The following is an 18507-nucleotide window of genomic DNA, read 5'->3' as shown; positions in this document are numbered from 1 at the left end:
TAGCTTATCTAAAGATTGCAAACACCTACAAATCCAATGGGAGATCAAAGAGAAGCAGAAGAGCAATTCTAGAAACAGAAAATCAACCACTTCTGAAAGGTAGGACTGGTGGAGAAGTGAATCCAAAGCGACAGGAAGATAGACTGTGGGGGGAGGGGCCGGCTCCAGGCAAGCGGCGGAACATTGGAGCACAAAATCAGGACTTTTAAAAGTCTGTTCCACTGAGGGACATCGCTCCAGAGGCTAAACCGGGGTGAAGCCCACACGGGGTCAGCATGGCCTCAGGTCCCGCAGGGTCACAGAAGGATCAGGGGTTTCTGAGTGTCACAGAGCTTGCAGGTATTAGAACGGGGAAGCTGGCTACAGAGAGAGCCGAGGAGTGAGCTCTCAACTTCGGGTTACCTTGAACCAGTCGAAGGCTTGGTGAGCGCGGAGCGCGGCAGGAGGCCAGGGAGACGGGAGTGATTGGGCATTATTCTGTGACTGCGCACTGAGGAGTGGGGCCCCGAGCTCTCGGCTCCTCCAGGCCGGAGACCAGGAGGCCGCCATTTTCATTCCCGTCCTCCGGAACTCTACGGAAAGCATTCAGGGAACAAAAGCTCTCGAAAGCGAACCCAAGCTGATTACTCAGCCCAGCCCCTAGTAGGGCAGTACAATTCCGCCTGGGGCAAAGACACTTGAAGAATCACTACAACAGGCCCCTCCCCCAGAAAATCAACAAGAAATCCAGACAGGACCAAGTTCACCTACCAAGGAGTGCAGGTTCAATACCAAGGAGAGCAGCGGAATTCCAGAGGTGGAGAAAGCAAAGCATGGAACTCATGGCTTTCTCCACATGATTCTTCAGTCTTGCAGTTAAATTTTTTTTCAGTTTTTTTTTCCGCTTCTGCTAAATTTTTTTTTAACTTTTACCCTTTTCTTTTTTAACATTTTTTAACTAGTTTATCTAATATATATATTTTTTCTTTTTTATATTTTTTCTTTATTTGTTTTCTTTTTTTTTCTGAACCTCTTTTTATCCCCTTTCTCCCCCCCCATGATTTGGGATCTCTTCTGATTTGGTTAAAGCGTATTTTCCTGGGGTCTTTGCCACCCTTTTAGTATCTTACTTGCTCCTTCATATACTCTTACCTGGACAAAATGACAAGGCGGAAAAATTCACCACAAAAAAAAGAACAAGAGTCAGTACCAAAGGCTAGGGACATAATCAATACAGACATTGGTAATATGTCAGATATTGAGTTCAGAATGATGATTTTCAAGGTTCTAGCCGGGATCAAAAAAGGCATGGAAGATATTAGAGAAACCCTCTCAGGAGATATAAAAGCCCTTTCTGGAGAAATAAAAGAACTAAAATCTAACCAAGTTGAAATAAAAAAAGCTATTAATGAGGTGCAATAAAAAATGGAGGCTCTCACTGCTAGGATAAATGAGGTAGAAGAAAGAATTAGTGATATAGAAGACCAAATGACAGAGAATAAAGAAGCTGAGACAGAGAATAAAGAATAAAGTAGGTCCCCTACTGGACATGAGGGGAGAATTTGAGAGATAAGTGACACTATAAGATGAAACAACATTAGAATAATTGGGATTCCAGAAGAAGAAGAAAGAGAGAAGGGAGCAGAAGGTATATTGGAGGGAATTATTGGAGAGAATTTTCCTAATATGGCAAAGGGAACAAGCATCAAAATCCAGGAGGTGCAGAGATCCCCCCTCAAAATCAACAAGAATAGGTCCACATCCCGTCACGTAATAATAAAATTTACAAGTCTCAGTGACAAAGAGAAAATCCTGAAAGCAGCCTGGGAAAAGAAGTCTGTAACATACAATGGTAAAAATATTAGATTGGCAGCAGACTTATCCACAGAGACCTGGCAGGCCAGGAAGAGCTGGCATGATATATTCAGAGCACTAAACGAGAAAAACATGCAGCCAAGAATACTATATCCAGCTATGCTAGCATTGAAAATAGAAGGAGAGATAAAAAGCTTCCAGGACAAACAAAAACTGAAAGAATTTGCAAACACCAAACCAGTTCTACAGGAAATACTGAAAGGGGTCCTCTAAGCAAAGAGAGAGCCAAAAGTAGTAGATCAGAAAGCAATAGAAACAATATACAGTAACACTCACCTTATAGGCAATACAATGGCACTAAATTCATATCTCTCAATAGTTACCCTGAATGTTAATGGGCTAAATGCCCCAATCAAAAGACACTGGGTATCAGAATGGACCAAAAAACAAAACCCATCTATATGTTGCCTACAAGAAACTCATTTTAGACCCGAAGACACCTCCAGATTTAAAGTGAGGGGGTGGAAAACAATTTACCAGGCTAATGGACATCAGAAGAAAGCAGGGGTGGCAATCCTTGTATCAGATCAATTAGATTTTAAGCCAAAGACTATAATAATTATAAAAATGAGGAAGGACACTATATCATACTCAAAGGATCTGTCCAACAAGATCTAACAATTTTAAGTATCTATGCCCCTAACGTGGGAGCAGCCAACTATATAAACCAATTAATAACATAATCAAAGAAACACATCTACAATAATACAGTAATAGTAGGGGACTTTAACACTCCCCTCACTGAAATGGACAGATCATCCAAGCAAAAGATCAACAAGGAAATAAAAGCCTTAAATGACACACTGGACCAGATGGACATCACAGATATATTCAGAACATTTCATCCCAAAGCAACAGAATACACATTCTTCTGCAGTGCACATGGATCTATTCCAGAATAGATCATATCCTGGGTCCTAAATCAGGTCTCAACCGGTATCAAAAGATTGAGATCATTCCCTGCATATTTTCAGACCACAATGCTCTGAAGCTAGAACTCAATCACAAGAGGAAATTTGGAAAGAACCCAAATACATGGAGACTAAACAGCATCCTTCTAAAGAATGAATGGGTCAACCAGGAAATTAAAGAAAAATTGAAAAAATTCATGGAAACAAATGATAATGAAAACACAACGGTTCAAAATCTGTGGGACACAGCAAAGGCAGTCCTGAGAGGAAAATATATAGCGGTACAAGCCAAGAAAGGTCTCAAGTACACAACCTAACCCTACACCTAAAGGAGCTGGAGAAAGAAAAAGAAAGAAAGAAAGCCTAAACCCAGCAGGAGAAGAGAAATCATAAAGATCAGAGCAGAAATCAATGAAATAGAAACCAAAAAAACAATAGAGCAAATCAATGAAACTAGGAGCTGGTTCTTTGAAAGAATTAATAAGATTGATAAACCCTTGGCCAGACTTATCAAAAAGAAAAGAGAAAGGACACAAATAAATAAAATCATGAGTGAAAGAGGAGAGATCACAACTAACACCAAAGCAATACAAACAATTATCAGAACATACTACGCCAACAACTTTGACAATCTGGAAGAAATGGATGCATTCCTAGAGACATATAAACTACCAAAACTGAAGCAGGAAGAAATAGAAAACCTGAACAGACCCATAACCAGTAAGGAGATTGAAAAAGTCATCAAAAATCTCCAAACAAAAGCCCAGGGCCAGATGGCTTCCCAGAGGAATTCTACCAAACATTTAAAGAAGAACTAATTCCTATTCTCCTGAAACTGTTCCAAAAAATAGAATGGGAAGGAAAACTTCCAAACTCATTTTATGAGGCCAGCATCACCTTGATCCCAAAACCAGACAAGGATCCCATCAAAAAAGAGAGCTATAGACCAATATCCTTGATGAACACAGATGTGAAAATTCTCACCAAAATACTAGCCAATAGGATTCAATAGTACATTAAAAGGATTATTCACCACGACCAAGTGGGATTTATTCCAGGGCTGCAAGGTTGGTTCAACATCCGCAAATCAATCAATGTGATACAACACATTAATAAAAGAAAGAACAAGAACCATATAATACTCTCAATAGATGCTGAAAAAGCATTTGACAAAGTACAGCATCCCTTCCTGATCAAAACTCTTCAAAGTGTAGGGATAGAGGTCACATACCTCAATATTATCAAAGCCATCTATGAAAAACCCACCACAAATATCATTCTCAATGGAGAAAAACTGAAAGCTTTTCTGCTAAGGTCAGGAACACAGCAGGGATGTCCATTATCACCACTGCTATTCAACATAGTACTAGAAGTCCTAGTCTCAGCAATCAGACAACAAAAGGAAATTAAAGGCATCCAAATCGGCAAAGAAGAAGTCAAACTATCACTCTTCGCAGGTGATATGATACTCTATGTGGAAAACCCAAAAGACTCCACTCTAAAACTGCTAGAACTTATACAGGAATTCAGTAAAGTGTCAGGATATAAAATCAATGCACAGAAATCAGTTGCATTTCTCTACACCAACAACAAGACAGAAGAAAGAGAAATTAAGGAAAGTCAATTCCATTTACAATTGCACCCAAAACCATAAGATACCTAGAAATAAACCTAACCAAAGAGGCTAAGAATCTATACTCAGAACACTATAAAGTACTATGAAAGAAATTGAGGAAGACACAAAGAAATGGAAAAATGTTCCATGCTCCTGGATTGGAAGAACAAATATTGTGAAAATGTCTATGCTACCTAAAGCAATCTACATGTTTAATGCAATTCCTATCAAAATACCATCCATTTTTTTCAAAGAAATGGAACAAATAATCCTAAAATTTATATGGAACCAAGAAAGACCTCAAATAACCAAAGAAATATTGAAAAAGAAAGTCAAAGTTGGTGGCATCAAAATTCCGGACTTCAAGCTCTATTACAAAGCTGTCATTGTCAAGACAGCATGGTACTGGCACAAAAACAGACACATAGATCAATGTAACAGAATAGAGAGCCCAGAAATAGACCCTCAACTCTATGGTCAACGAATCTTTCACAAAGCAGGAAAGAATGTCCAATGGAAAAAAAACAGCCTCTTCAATAAATGGTGTTGGACAACAATTGGACAGCCACATGCAGAAAAATGAAATTGGACCATTTCCTTACACCACACATGAAAATGGACTCAAAATGGATAAAGGACCTCAATGTGAGAAAGGAATCCATCAACATCCTTGAGGAGAACACAGGCAGCAACCTCTTCGACCTCAGCTGCAGCAACATCTTCCTAGGAACATCACCAAAGGCAAGGGAAGCAAGGACAAAAATGAACTATTGGGATTTCATCAAGATCAAAAGCTTCTGCACAGCAAAGGAAACAGTTAACAAAACCAAAAGACAACTGACAGAGTGGGAGAAGATATTTGCAAACAACATATCAAAGAAAGGACTAGCATTCAAAATCTATAAAGAACTTAGCAAACTCAGCACCCAAAGAACAAATAATCCAATCAAGAAATGGGCAGAAGACATGAACAGACATTTCTGCAAAGAAGACATCCAGATGGCCAACAGACACGAAAAAGTGCTCCACATCACTCGGCATCAGGGAAATATAAATCAAAACCACAATGAGATATCACCTCACACCAGTCAGAATGGCTAAAATTAACAAGTCAGGAAATGACAGATGCTGGCGAGGATGCAGAGAAAGGGGAACCCTCCTACACTGTTGGTGGGAATGCAAGCTGGTGCAACCACTCTGGAAAACAGCATGGAGGTTCCTCAAAATGTTGAAAATAGAACTGCCCTATATGACCCAGCAATTGCACTACTGGGTATTTACCCTAAAGATATGAACGTAGTGATCCAAAGGGGCACATGCACCTGAATGTTTATAGCAGCAATGTCTACAATAGCCAAAACTATGGAAAGAACATAGATGTCCATCAAAAGATGAATGGATAAAGAAGATGTGGTATATATACACAATGGAATACTATGCAGCCATCAAAAGAAATGAAATCTTGTCATTTGTGACAACGTGGATGGAACTAGAGGATATATGCTTAGCGAAATAAGTCAATCGGAGAAAGACAACTATCATATGATCTCCCTGATACGAAGAAGTGGAGATGCAACATGGGGGGTTAAGGGGGTAGGAGAAGAATAAATGAAACAAGATGGGATTGGGAGGGAGACAAACCGTAAGTGACTCTTAATCTCACAAAACAAACTGAGGGTTGCTGGGGGAAGGGGGTCAGGAGAGGAGGGTGGGGTTATGGACATTGGGGAGGGTATGTGCTATGGTGAGTACTGTGAAGTGTGTAAACTTGGCGATTCACAGACCTTACCCCTGGGGATAAAAATATATGATTATAAAAAATTAAAAATTAAAAAAAATAACAAATATGTTAAGGCTGAGAATTCGAGATTTTCATTTTAAGACACAAATATGAAATTCAAAAAGAAATCTATAATCTATACTGAAATAAAAATTTCAATGTGAACTCACGAATTCTCAGGTTAAAAAAAAAATCCTGCCTCCATTATTGAAACCAGCCTAGACACAATGACCAAACCGACAGCAAATGAGGATCTGTATGCCCAGGATGTAGTCTCTATTATTCCCCATTCAAAGGAACAAGGATTCTTAGAGAGAATGGCCATTTCCAGGCCTGGGGCATGAGATGTAAAAGAGGAGCCTAAAACAGCATGCCCTAACAGAAAGCAAAGAAACTATCAAAGAATAACATCAAAAGGATTCAAGAACTTGTAGAGGCTCCCACCGGCTAAAAGTGAGATAATCTGAGCATCCACAATAATAAACCACAATGGAGTCAAACACAAATCTATCTAAATCTGTGAGTTCAAATAACTCAAATAAATATAAAAGCTAATTAGTTGCCTTTGTAGTATGTTAGTGAACCAAATTATTATTTTGAAAACTGATAAAGTGAAAGAATCAAACACTGATGTTTCCTTCACTATGTACACTACTGGATTTTAGAGTAATCAAAGAGCTAAGGGAGACTGTACTTCTAGAGAAGTATTCCAACTCATAAAGGAAGAGTATGATCATTTTATAAACATTAATGAAATAAAGGATCTATGCAGTGATAACTGATGGCTGCTAATGCAACAAAAAGCAAAACAAGCAAACAATATGTATTCCCTGACAGAAGTACTCCACACCACCCTAAAATATTTCTGCCAAAAATCTAATAAAAGCATCTAGAATTAATTACCAATTTATAAGACATATAGAGAACATGGGGGGGGAACACATGAAGTGACACAAAAGGGACAAAACCAACAAATTCTAAAAAGTGGGAAACCGTAAAGTGAACATTCTTTAACAAATGTATTACAAGGAACAAGAAAAAGGAAGAAGGAAAAACTGTAGATTAAAGTAGACAAAAGAGGGCACCGGAGTGGCTCCATCGGTTAAGCATCTGCTTTCAGCTCAGGTCATGGTACTGGGATTGAGTCCCGTGCAGGGCTCCCTGTTCAGCGGGGAGTCTGTTTCTCCCACTAACACACCCCCTCCCGCTTCTGATAATCAAAAAAATTTTAAAAGAAAATAAAACAAAATAGATCAAAGAAGCACCTCAACCCATTGTAACATATATGCCTCATCTGAATCTTTTTTTTTTTTAAGATTATATATTTATTTATTTATTTATTTATTTGACAGACAGAGATCACAAGTAGGCAGAGAGGCAGGCAGAGCAGGCTCCCTGCTGAGCAGAGAGCCCAATGTGGGGCTTGATCCCAGAACCCTGGGATCATGACCTGAGCCGAAGGCAGAGGCTTTAACCCACTGAGCCACCCAGGTGCCCCTCTTCTGAATCTTAATTCAAACAAATTAATTGTATAAGATTTTATGAGACAACCAGGAAAATCTGAACACTGCCCATTTCATGATTACTAATCAAATTTTGTTACAGTGATATGTGTTAAGAGTCCTTACTTTTTAGAGATTCCTTTTGAAATATTTATAAAAAAAATAATATGCTGAAATTTGCTTCAAAATAAATCTATGTTGAGAATGGGAGGAGGTAAAAAGGATGGTGTATATATGACGCAAAGTCGGTCTAAGTCGATAGCTACTGAAGTTGAGTGATGGATTCACAGACTTTCAGTATCTGTTATTCACTCTTTTACATATATTTGCAGTTTCCACAATAACAAGTTTTAAAAAATTAACCTAGAAAACAGAAATAAAAAGAACCTTCTTTCTATAAAAATGTGCACATTTTATTAAAATTAGCTGGGAAACTCAGATACTTATTTTTCTTCTAAAGGTTTAATATCCTTTCCTCTAAAATTTTTAATACTATATATTAAAATATTTCTTCTTTATAAAAAAGAAAGTAAAAACGGGTCCCTAATCTCCTTATCCATGTAGGGGGTTTTTTGCATTTAAAAATAATACATAACAAAAAAAATTTTTTCAATTTTTTATTTAAATTCTAGTTAACATAGGGTAATATGGTTTCAGGAGTAGAATTCAGTGATTCATCACTTATATGTAACACCCAGTGCTTATCACAAGTGCCTTCCAAGTACTAATACTCATCATCCAGTTATAACTCAGCAAGGAAAATGCTTGTATGCATTTTGCTTGTATTTTTGCTTGCATTTTGCAAGGAAAATGCAAAGTGAAAGCTTTGTGATCTCCCCACACTATTCTCCAAAGGTAACCAGTAACCAGTATTCAGTTTCTTTTTTATTTTATTTATTTATTTATTTTTTAAGAGGGAGCAAGAATGAGCATGAGTCAGGAGGAGTGCGGGGGAGAGACAGAGAATCTTAAGCAGGTTCTTAAGCAGCACTGAGCCCAGCACGGGGTTGGATCCCACAACCCGGAGGTCACGATCTGAGCACTTAACTGACTGAGCAACCCAGGCACCCCTGTATTCAGTTTCTTTTGATTTATTCCAGAAAACAACAAAGGGAGAGAAAGAAGGAGACTAGACTCAGTAGGTAAACACACACACATTATTGCAACATGCATATGTAAATAAAATGCAACAAGAATTACGCCACTCTGCATCTCACTTGTTTCACTAACTACTACAGCACATATTAACACATCAATCTGCCTCATTTCTAGTGGCACGTTATTTCTGTAGTATGGATATACCATAATTCATTTAACTATTCTATTGACAAACACTTAGAATGTTCCATTTTTTAAAAAATTATTGCAAAGAGTGCTAATAAATGCCCTCCAGATGCTTCAAAAACATCCAAATTATTTGGGATAACTAGAAGTAAAGAAAGCTTATCCTACAAGAATAAAGGTCCAGGCACTTAAACCAGTGCATGCAACAGCCAAAATTTCTACTTAAGAAACAAAACAAAACAAAACAACAACAACAAAAAGAAACAAAACAAAACAAAAAAACACCAGCTATATGATTATACGGAAAGAGCGATACAATATGTAAACATCATGCATGCTTCAGTTCAATATAATTGGGTTTTGTTTTGTATTTTTTTTTTCCTTAATAAACATTAAAGTTCAGAAACAGCCTTCTTTTAAAAAAAAAAAAGAGGGGCACATGGCTGGCTCAGTTGGTCGCATATGACTCTTTTCATATGTGTGAACCCCACCCTGGGTGTAGAAATTACTTAAAAATAATATCCTAAAAAAAAAAAAAAAAAAAAGAGAAACCCAGAAATGTCCTACCTTGATGTTCATCATCCTCCTTTGGGGTCTGCTCCAATAATGTGTCCAAAGCTCGGGTATAATCTTTCATTACCCAATAGGCAAGACTACGCAGGAAAGGATCAGGATGTAATCTTTTGCAATCGAATCCTGAGCCATCCTTTTGGCAACCCAGAATCTTCTGATTTAAGATTGATATATAAGTGGATGAGGTCTCAAATTCAGATTCATACAAACGGGCAATAACCATGGCTAGCTGAATATCTTCCATTTTTTCAAGACATACCTATAAATTCAAGTATTAAGAAATACTTATTTAATGACAATTACTTAGCAATATGGAATACTCCACTGATATCCTGAAATCTACCATTTATATTCTTATAGTGGTGGGAGGGGTACAGAGGTTGAGACAGTAATTCAAGCAAATGACTACCTGATAGATTAAAGAATAGCTATAAAAAAGAATAAGAAACTAGAACTTAGTTTCTGGCCTAGAAAGATCATTTATAAAATAAGCATAAGACAAATATCAAAATGACCTCAGACTTAGATCAATTTAAATTAATACTAATTTAAAATTAAATATACTTAAGACATTTGAATTTATATATATCAGCTCCTCTTAATTCCCAAATACATGTCCATATAAACATAACTATTACTATTTTAAAATAACCTTCTAATTAAGTAACAAATAACATGAAATAAAGCCATAATTCTATTTTTACTCTAATTTATATTCTAATGTAATTAAGCATATAGAGAATTTGAGGTCATTCAGGCAATAAAAGCATCTCTCAATCAACATTTCTCTTCTTCTCCTGATTACCTGAAACTTCCTATTTCAAAATCATAAATATTTGTTATTTTAAAAAATCATACACCAGAGATCATTTTTGAAAATGTGACTAATTCTAAATGTAGAGAATTTCTTTTTGTTGGGTATTTCTTTTTTCTTCTATCATGTATTATTTCCAATTATTTCTACTTTCCCCTCACTGGTATGGATTGTTCATAATGACAGTAAGTATCTTAGCAGGAAGATCTCATAAATAAACAGTAGCATTCATAATTTCTCTCTCTTTTTTAAAGATTTATTTATTTATGAGTGAGAATAAGTGAGCGGGGAAAGGGGGAGGCGGGTCAGAGGGAGGACAATCTCAAACTGACTGTCCACTGATCATGGAGCCTGATGTGGGGCTCGATCTCAGGACCCTGAGATCACGACCTGAACCTAAATCAAGAGCCAGATGCTCAACCAGCTGGGCCACCCAGGTGCCCCTATAACTTCTCTCATAATCAACTGCCAGGTGTATATATCAAAAAATACAGTTTTACCTCCTCATTGTTTTTTTTTTTTTAAGAATTTATTTATTTATTTGACAGACAGAGATCACAAGTAGGCAGAGAGGCAGGCAGAGAGAGGAGGAAGCAGGCTCCCTGCCGAGCAGAGAGCCCGATGCGGGGCTCGATCCCAGGACTCTGGGATCATGACCCAAGCCGAAGGCAGCGGCCCAACCACTGAGCCACCCAGGCGCCCCACCTCATTCATTTTTTAATACCTAAGACAACTACATTACAAAACAATACGAATAGCAATTTCAGTTCCTTACCTATGAATTTCATTTAGAAAAAAAAGAACTTAAAGTAGCTGCCTATCTACCCCAGAGGAGGAGGTTGTGACCTACACATACTTCAAATAGTTCGGAATCGTAAGATGGCTAGGAAGAAAATAATCATTAGTCATTCTTTTATATATATATACTTGAAATGCAATATTCTCTATATAAAAATTTTTGGTTTATGTTTCACACCTGAATTGATTTATAATTTCGTTTTCACTACACCACTATTTCAGTTCTCTGTATTCTCTGTCTTTACAAACATAAGACAGAAAATTACAAGCCAAGTGAACATACTTTTTTTTAAAAAAAAAAAAAAAGGCAATTCAGGGCGCCTGGGTGGCTCAGTCAGGTAAGCGACTGTCTTTGGCTCAGGTCATGATCCTGGAGTCCCGGGATGGGAGTCCCACATTGGGCTCCCAGCTCCACAGGGAGTCTACTTCTTCCTCTGACTTTCTACCCTTTCATGTTCCCTCTTCCTCGCTTTCCCTCTCAAAATAAATAAATAAAATCTTTTAAAAACAAAAAGGCAATTCAGTATGTAGAATTACATTATAATGAGCTTTACAAATCTGTAACCTAATTTATTACACACAAGTTTTCTGATTTAAAAAAATTTTATTTAGGGGTGCTTGGGTAGCTCAGTGTGTTAAGCCTCTGTCTTCGGCTCAGGTCATGATCCCAGGGTCCTGGAATCTCTGCTCAGTGGGGAGCCTGCTTCTTCTTCTCTCTCTGCCTGCCTGTCTACTTGTGATCTGTCAAGTAAACAAATAAAATCTTTAAAAAAAAATTTAATTTATAATCCAAGTAGTAAAATAAATTTCAGTATTACAAACTAAAAAAAATAAAAAAAGAAAGAAAGAAAATCAGTCTACTCTATAACGTCTTCAGATTTTCAATCTCCTACAAGTATCTCACAGCATGTTTTCTTATTTGTACCTCTATGGCATCTTTCAATGAACCAGCTAACAAGAAAAAAGCAGCAGATTGTTCAAAGCGTTGCTTTCCAAGTAAAGAGAAAGCATTTTTCAAAGCAGCTTTACGCCACCTATCTTCATTAAAGTTGTGGCTAAAAAATGTTGTCATCTTCTCATCATGCTGTGATCTGGAAACAAGAACACAAGTATCAGTGGCTAAGGGAAATCTAAAATATTTTGAATCCTTTGCAGAACATGTGAAAATAATCTCAAACACCCATCTAAAATAATTTCAGTAATAGGTATCTCTTACCAAGATTCTCTTCACTTGTGGTCAGGAAAGCTCAAATTCCTTGTATATACATAAACAGGACACATTGCTTACTTTCCAAAGTGCTTTTATCAACTTTTTTTTTTAAACAACATCCCACCCTTTAGGTTATGCTGAACCAATATTATACCCATTTCTTGCTGATAAAGAAACCAGGATACAGAAAAGTAAGCTGATCTGATCAGACTTATGTATCTAAGTACTTTCAAAAGCACCGGCATCAGACTATCTGCAGCACAATCTTCATCCCAGTCAATCATGTTCATTGTTGAGGGAACTTACCTAAACAGACCCCACACTACTGCTTTCTTCTTCATGGAAAGGTAGAACAGTGCAGCGTCCAAGGCATCATTGTTCCTTTGGAAAGAAGCTTTGGCAACCTAAATGGTAAATAAAACAATCTATTAAATTAACTATTTGATAAAAGAATTACAACCAATTAACCAACAATTAATGCTTCCCTGCTCTTATATCGCTGATAGTAACCATGGAGATGAGAAAAGTTGGCTCTATTCCACAGTCTCCAGTAGCTCTGAGAGACAACTATTTGTATGCCAGTAATTATAATAAAAATAATAATAGCAACTAGCAATTTACTAATTACTTCCATGTACTAGGCACCAGTCTAAGTGCCTTTTATTTATCTTATTAAATTACCACAATCCATGAGGATTATCCCCATTTTACAAAGGCAGCAACGGAGACACAGAGAGTTTAAGTGAACTGCTTAAGGTCACACATTAAGGGGTGGAAAAGGTATTAGAACCCAGGTAGTAATAAAACTGTCTACCACATGAAACAAAAAAGAAGGCAGAATATCAACAGATGTGATCTTTTTCTTGAAAATTAAATGTTACATATTCTTAATGTTTTGTAAAAGATAAAATGCTAACTTCCATAGTCAATGTGATTTCACAATTTAAAGCTTTCTCAACTCATACTGATACAGACATCTGTGAATAAATACCAATTATATACACACACGTAAACAACTATAGACAAAAATAAGTGAGTCTTCCAGTGTTTTTTTAAAACATACTTTTTAAAGAAACATTGTTTCTGGTATTTTCCAATCAAATTTTGACTATTCTAAAGACTGACACCTTCTTTCTGGCATGTAATTAACACAGAAGGTTGAAGTTCCGTTATTTTCAAGAGCTTACAAATTTCAATTCTTAGAAATTCCACGACAAAGAGTCTTAATGAACACATGATTCATTAATCTCCTCAGAGCTTATAGCCAAAGTTGCTGAATTCATACAGAACCAATCAACTCAGTGTTAAGTTTAAAAATTAAGCCAATAACATTATTATACATAATTATACTGTTTTGAACACAATTATCATATAGACAGTATCTTAATTTTTCAAACACTTAGATAACTTCTGCAAATCACTACGCTGAGAGGTATAACAATAAAAAACAACACTTGTTTTTGTTTTATTAGTTCACAGTGACTAATGGTGAAGCAGAAAATTACCAAGAAATGGGAGACGGGGAAACTGCATCATGAAAATGCTGTATTCTCAATACCTGTTTATTTCTCTTCTTTTTTAATATTTTCTCTGTCTTCAATTATTTAACTTAGTATTTTGATGTTTAATAATTTTTTTTTTAAGATTTTATTTATTTATTTGAGAGAGAGAGACAGTGAGAGAGAGCATGAGCGAGGAGAAGGTCAGAGAGCGAAGCAGACTCCCCATGGAGCTGGGAGCCCGATGTGGGACTCGATCCCGGGACTCCAGGATCACGCCCTGAGCCGAAGGCAGTCGTCCAACCAACTGAGCCACCCTGGCGTCCCGATGTTTAATAATTTTTAGAGAAATTTTTATTCATGATTCACTAAGGATTTATAATATATATCTCAAGGCAAAAAATTCATGTATCCCTTTGATGCAATTTTAAGAGATACTTTTCTTGTGGAATTAAATCCTATGTACATATCAGAAATAATTATATGACACAACTAATTGCTGACAAGAAATTAAGGAGATCTTTGTAGCCAAAATCTGAAACATTTCAGAGAAAATATGTCCTCTTTTTTCCATTGTTTCAGAAAATAAAAAATTTAATGTAGATACTGTGTCATTTACATACTGTAACAATTAACTTTCCCTATACACCAGAAGTTGGTATGAGAATAAATTCCTTCTTACATTTGTGCCTATTTTGAGGAGAGAAGCACTGATTATCTTATTGGCAACTTTGCATGTAACAGGAAAATGACATGTCTGTGCTCACATTTCAAAGTGATCCGAGGGCCACAATGGACACCAGAATCTCAGGATGCTGAGATGAAGACCACACATCCCTAGCTACACTCAACCTACCAAATGAAAATTCACCTGGAGGATATGCATTTTAAGTGAGTTTGCCAGCTGATTCTACTGACAATAAAATCTGACGACTACTACTGTAGAGGAATGAATTTCTCTTGGGAGAAATAAATCTGTACTTCACAAATGTTATATCATTAATTGTACTTCTGGGAATTTTGATGAGCTCCTACAAGTAAATAATGAGAATTCCACCTTCTAACCCCAGTAGAGTACAACAGGCATGGACTCAGTCTAACAGTTACAAATACCAGGAGCTTGGGAGGGTTACCTCACCCTTCTAGTCCTAGTCCATCAGGTGAAAATGGAGATGGCCACACAGGGCCAGTAAGATGATTATATGAAATAAGTTGTGAAGAGCAACTAGTACCAACCTGGCACACAGTAAGTGCTCAATAACGGTTTGTTTCTGCAACACTGAAGGAATTTTCAGCTTCCACTAACAAATTATTGAACAAATTTTTTCTAAAGGGAATCTACCAGAAAACAGATTCATAAAAAATTTTACAGCATGTTTAATTTGCTGCCATTGATACATTCTTCAAGTGCACACAAATCAAAACCTTTTATTGAATGGTATTTTAAGTGTACAGAGGAAGTTTGCTATTTATTAGCCTAGCCATACAGAGAATCCTTTATATAAAAAATAATTTTTGTATCCATAATGTACCTATCTGATAAGAACTGAAGTTTGTTTTCTAAATTTAGATTTTTGTATTTTCTTTTGTAAATATTGTTATTGAAATACAATCAACATACAGTGTTAGAGCAGTTTCAGGTATATAACAGTGATTTGACAATACTACACATTATACAACGCTCACCACAGTAAATGCAGTCACCATCTGTCACAATACAATGCCATTATAATCTTACTGACTATATTCTCTATGCTCTACTTTTCATATCCACTGCAAACTTCAAGTTGTTTTAAAAAAAAAAAGATTTTTGAATTTTCTCCAACTAGTTGACACACTTCAACTGATAGCAAAAAAAATGCAACTCCATAAATATTATAAACTCAGTATATATGGCAAAAGGCAATTGATATACTACACAGGCATTTTATAAAGGTCAGGTTTTTGGAATCTCCAAAAATTATTATTTAAGAAATTCTCAAGATCTCAAGATGTGCAAACTAATTCCCCACTACATATTTTCTGGAAGATAGTATCTTTTATCCTTTAAAGATTTTTTTTTTTAACTTGAGCTTCCAATGAAGTAAAGTTACCTTTTCAATGCATCTTCGAAGAGTGTTAATATTCCTGACCCACCAACCTATTCCCATAGCTCTTAACTCAGACCACTGAGGGTCCCCTCTCTGAATTGCCGGAATCATATTTATCAGTTCTTCTTCAGCCTCAGAATGAAAAGCCCAGGCAAAATGGCAGGTAGACACACCTAAATTAGAAATACAAAATAATAACCTTTTCAGAACTCTACCAAAAAAGAACAAAACAATTTTTCACATAGTCATGTATTTATTCTTTCATTCTGGAAAGAATTTTCAAGCAGAAAAAAAAAAGCAAAAGAAAGTCATCATTCAAGGACTTTACATTATAAGCTTCTAAATACAAGAGCAATGGCAGAACACACAAAATGAAAAAATCTCTTTTTTTCCCAAGTATTTACTTTTTTTCTCTGCAAAAATAGAGACACTAAAACTTAATCACAGGAAAGATATTTGAATATCGAGTCATTTATACGTACACACACCAAACTTATCAACAGTGAAAGCTCTGGTCAAGTCAAAATATCTTGGCCTGTGTCCTTGGGTATTTTTTCACAGCAATGCAGACCATATCCTCCAGCACTGAATAGTGAAAACTGCCCCATTCATCCCTCTGGCCAAGGAGCTAAATATCATTTCACAGTAAGGTCTAACCTTCAAGACAGTTGCAGGGAATAACAACAGCCAGGGAACAACATTCCTTTGCCTTTGGCATCTTGGTTAAAAGTAGTTTAAAGCTGCCTAATACTGTTGGTATATGGCAAATTCTTTTTGTCCTGGAAGAAGACTGACAGGAATCTAGGTTGTATTTAGAGGCAACACCATCAGACTTGGAAGTACAAGGGAGTTTATCGATAGTTTACCAATAACACTTTGTTCCACTTAGAGCAGATGGAGAGGAAACACAAGGGAAATGAGACACACAAATTGATGACAGATAGTGGGAATGCCAGAAGTACCCAGAGGAGACTAGAAAAGAGGCCAGACTGTTCAAAGTAGCCATCTGTATGGACCCATTTTGGACCTCATGTCTGAAGTCAATAATAGTCACATTATAGCACAGGCTTCTCAATGCTAGAAGACCATCAGTGTTACCACATGTAATTTTTTCATTAACAACTACTATATAGACTTTCAATATAGTTTAAAGATTTTCTAATCACTACTGCTTCACAACAGTTCCTTTAGAAGGTATAAAAGGAAAAACTATTATGATTATTTTAAATAATAATCTTAAGTTTTTAAAATTTCCCATTGCTAACATTTCTATACAACTGTGCCTGAAATCAGAGCATTAAAAAAAAAAAAAATCAGTGCAACAAGCCTTGACTGCCACCATAAATTTAAGGAAAAATAGTCAAAATTTACTGGCACCAATTTGTAGTTTTTCATAACCTAAAAGGCAGATTAATTTTTAAATCTTTGCCTGATTTAGGAATTAATCACTACATCAAATAACTGAAACTTTGCTTTAGAAGTTGCTATTACATAGCAATGCACACAATATATCTTTGCTAAAAGCACATTTATAATATAAAGAATAATATAAAATATATTACATTCTGTATCCTTAAGTGAAATGTGATTAATTAAATTTTTGGTATGATTAAGCAGAAACAGAAAATAAACAGGTATGTCAAGGGAATTAGGTTCAGAAGTGAATATATTTGGAAGCCTAACTATTTATGTTTATTTTAATATAAGCATTGCATTGTAAGTCATATACTCACAAGTAAAGCTGAAGTTTCAGGAATATGTGCCAGATAATCCAGTAGATTTGCATACTTGTAGCGTACTGCCACACACACCCTGATTTGAGATACAAGGATTTATATCAGCCCCCTATTTTACAGATTAAAAAATCATAACTACAGAGTTTAAAGTGACCTGCTCCATAGCTTAATACATATATGTGTGTGTGTGTGTGTGTGTGTGTGTGTGTGTGTGTATATATACATACATACCTACATATATTAAGGAAAAAAGAACGGGGTGCCTGGGTGGCTCAACAGGTTAAGCCTCTTGCCTTCGGCTCAGGTCATGATCTCAGTGTTGGGATCGAGCCCCCACACTGGGCTCCCTGCTCAAGCAGGGAGCCTGCTTCCCAGCCCCCCCCACCCCCCACCTCTCTGCCTACTTGTGATCTCTGTCAAATAAATAAATAAAATCTTCAAAAAAAAAAAAAGAAGAAGAAGAAGAAGGAGGAGGAGGAAAAGAACAGGGGCACCAACAGATAGTTATTTACTTATTTATTTTTTGCCTACCAGTAACAGGCTATCCTTTGCAGTTTTCCTCTATTCTTCTTAGCCTTTCTATCTGTATCCCATCTACTGAACTTTTCCCCTGAAAACTCTTCCTAAGATCATCATTTATAATAGCAGTCGCTTATGTCCAGTGTTTTAACTGTATCAAAGGGAAAATGGAATTTTCAATTCCACAATTGTCATTAAGTGATTCAGTACCATCTATTATTTAAAACTAAAGTGTAAAAGAACCTCCTAGATACCATTTTTTTAAACCTAACCAAATGGCACAGATTGTTTAAAATGGTAATGACAAGTCCACAATGGGTTA

At 36.4% G+C, this 18507-nt stretch overlaps 1 protein-coding gene across 5 annotated transcripts in view; it reads right to left on the bottom strand.

Moving 5' to 3' along the window:
• Positions 1-18507, bottom strand: part of DMXL2 (Dmx like 2) — a 158682-nt gene that overhangs the window by 28998 nt on the left and 111177 nt on the right. For all 5 annotated transcript variants that reach the window (XM_044230926.1, XM_044230928.1, XM_044230925.1 and 2 more), the window contains exons 20-23: positions 15934-16103; positions 12648-12745; positions 12057-12222; positions 9514-9778 (exon numbers count right to left, since the gene is read on the bottom strand). In XM_044230926.1, coding sequence (XP_044086861.1) covers positions 9514-9778; positions 12057-12222; positions 12648-12745; positions 15934-16103 — 699 coding nt within the window. The remainder of the gene's footprint in view (positions 1-9513; positions 9779-12056; positions 12223-12647; positions 12746-15933; positions 16104-18507) is intronic.

Source organism: Neovison vison, chromosome 13, assembly GCF_020171115.1.
Source record: "Neovison vison isolate M4711 chromosome 13, ASM_NN_V1, whole genome shotgun sequence".
Taxonomy (NCBI): domain Eukaryota; kingdom Metazoa; phylum Chordata; class Mammalia; order Carnivora; family Mustelidae; genus Neogale; species Neogale vison.
The sequence above is the reverse complement of the archived record's forward strand: the minus strand, read 5'-3'. Positions and strand labels throughout refer to the sequence as shown.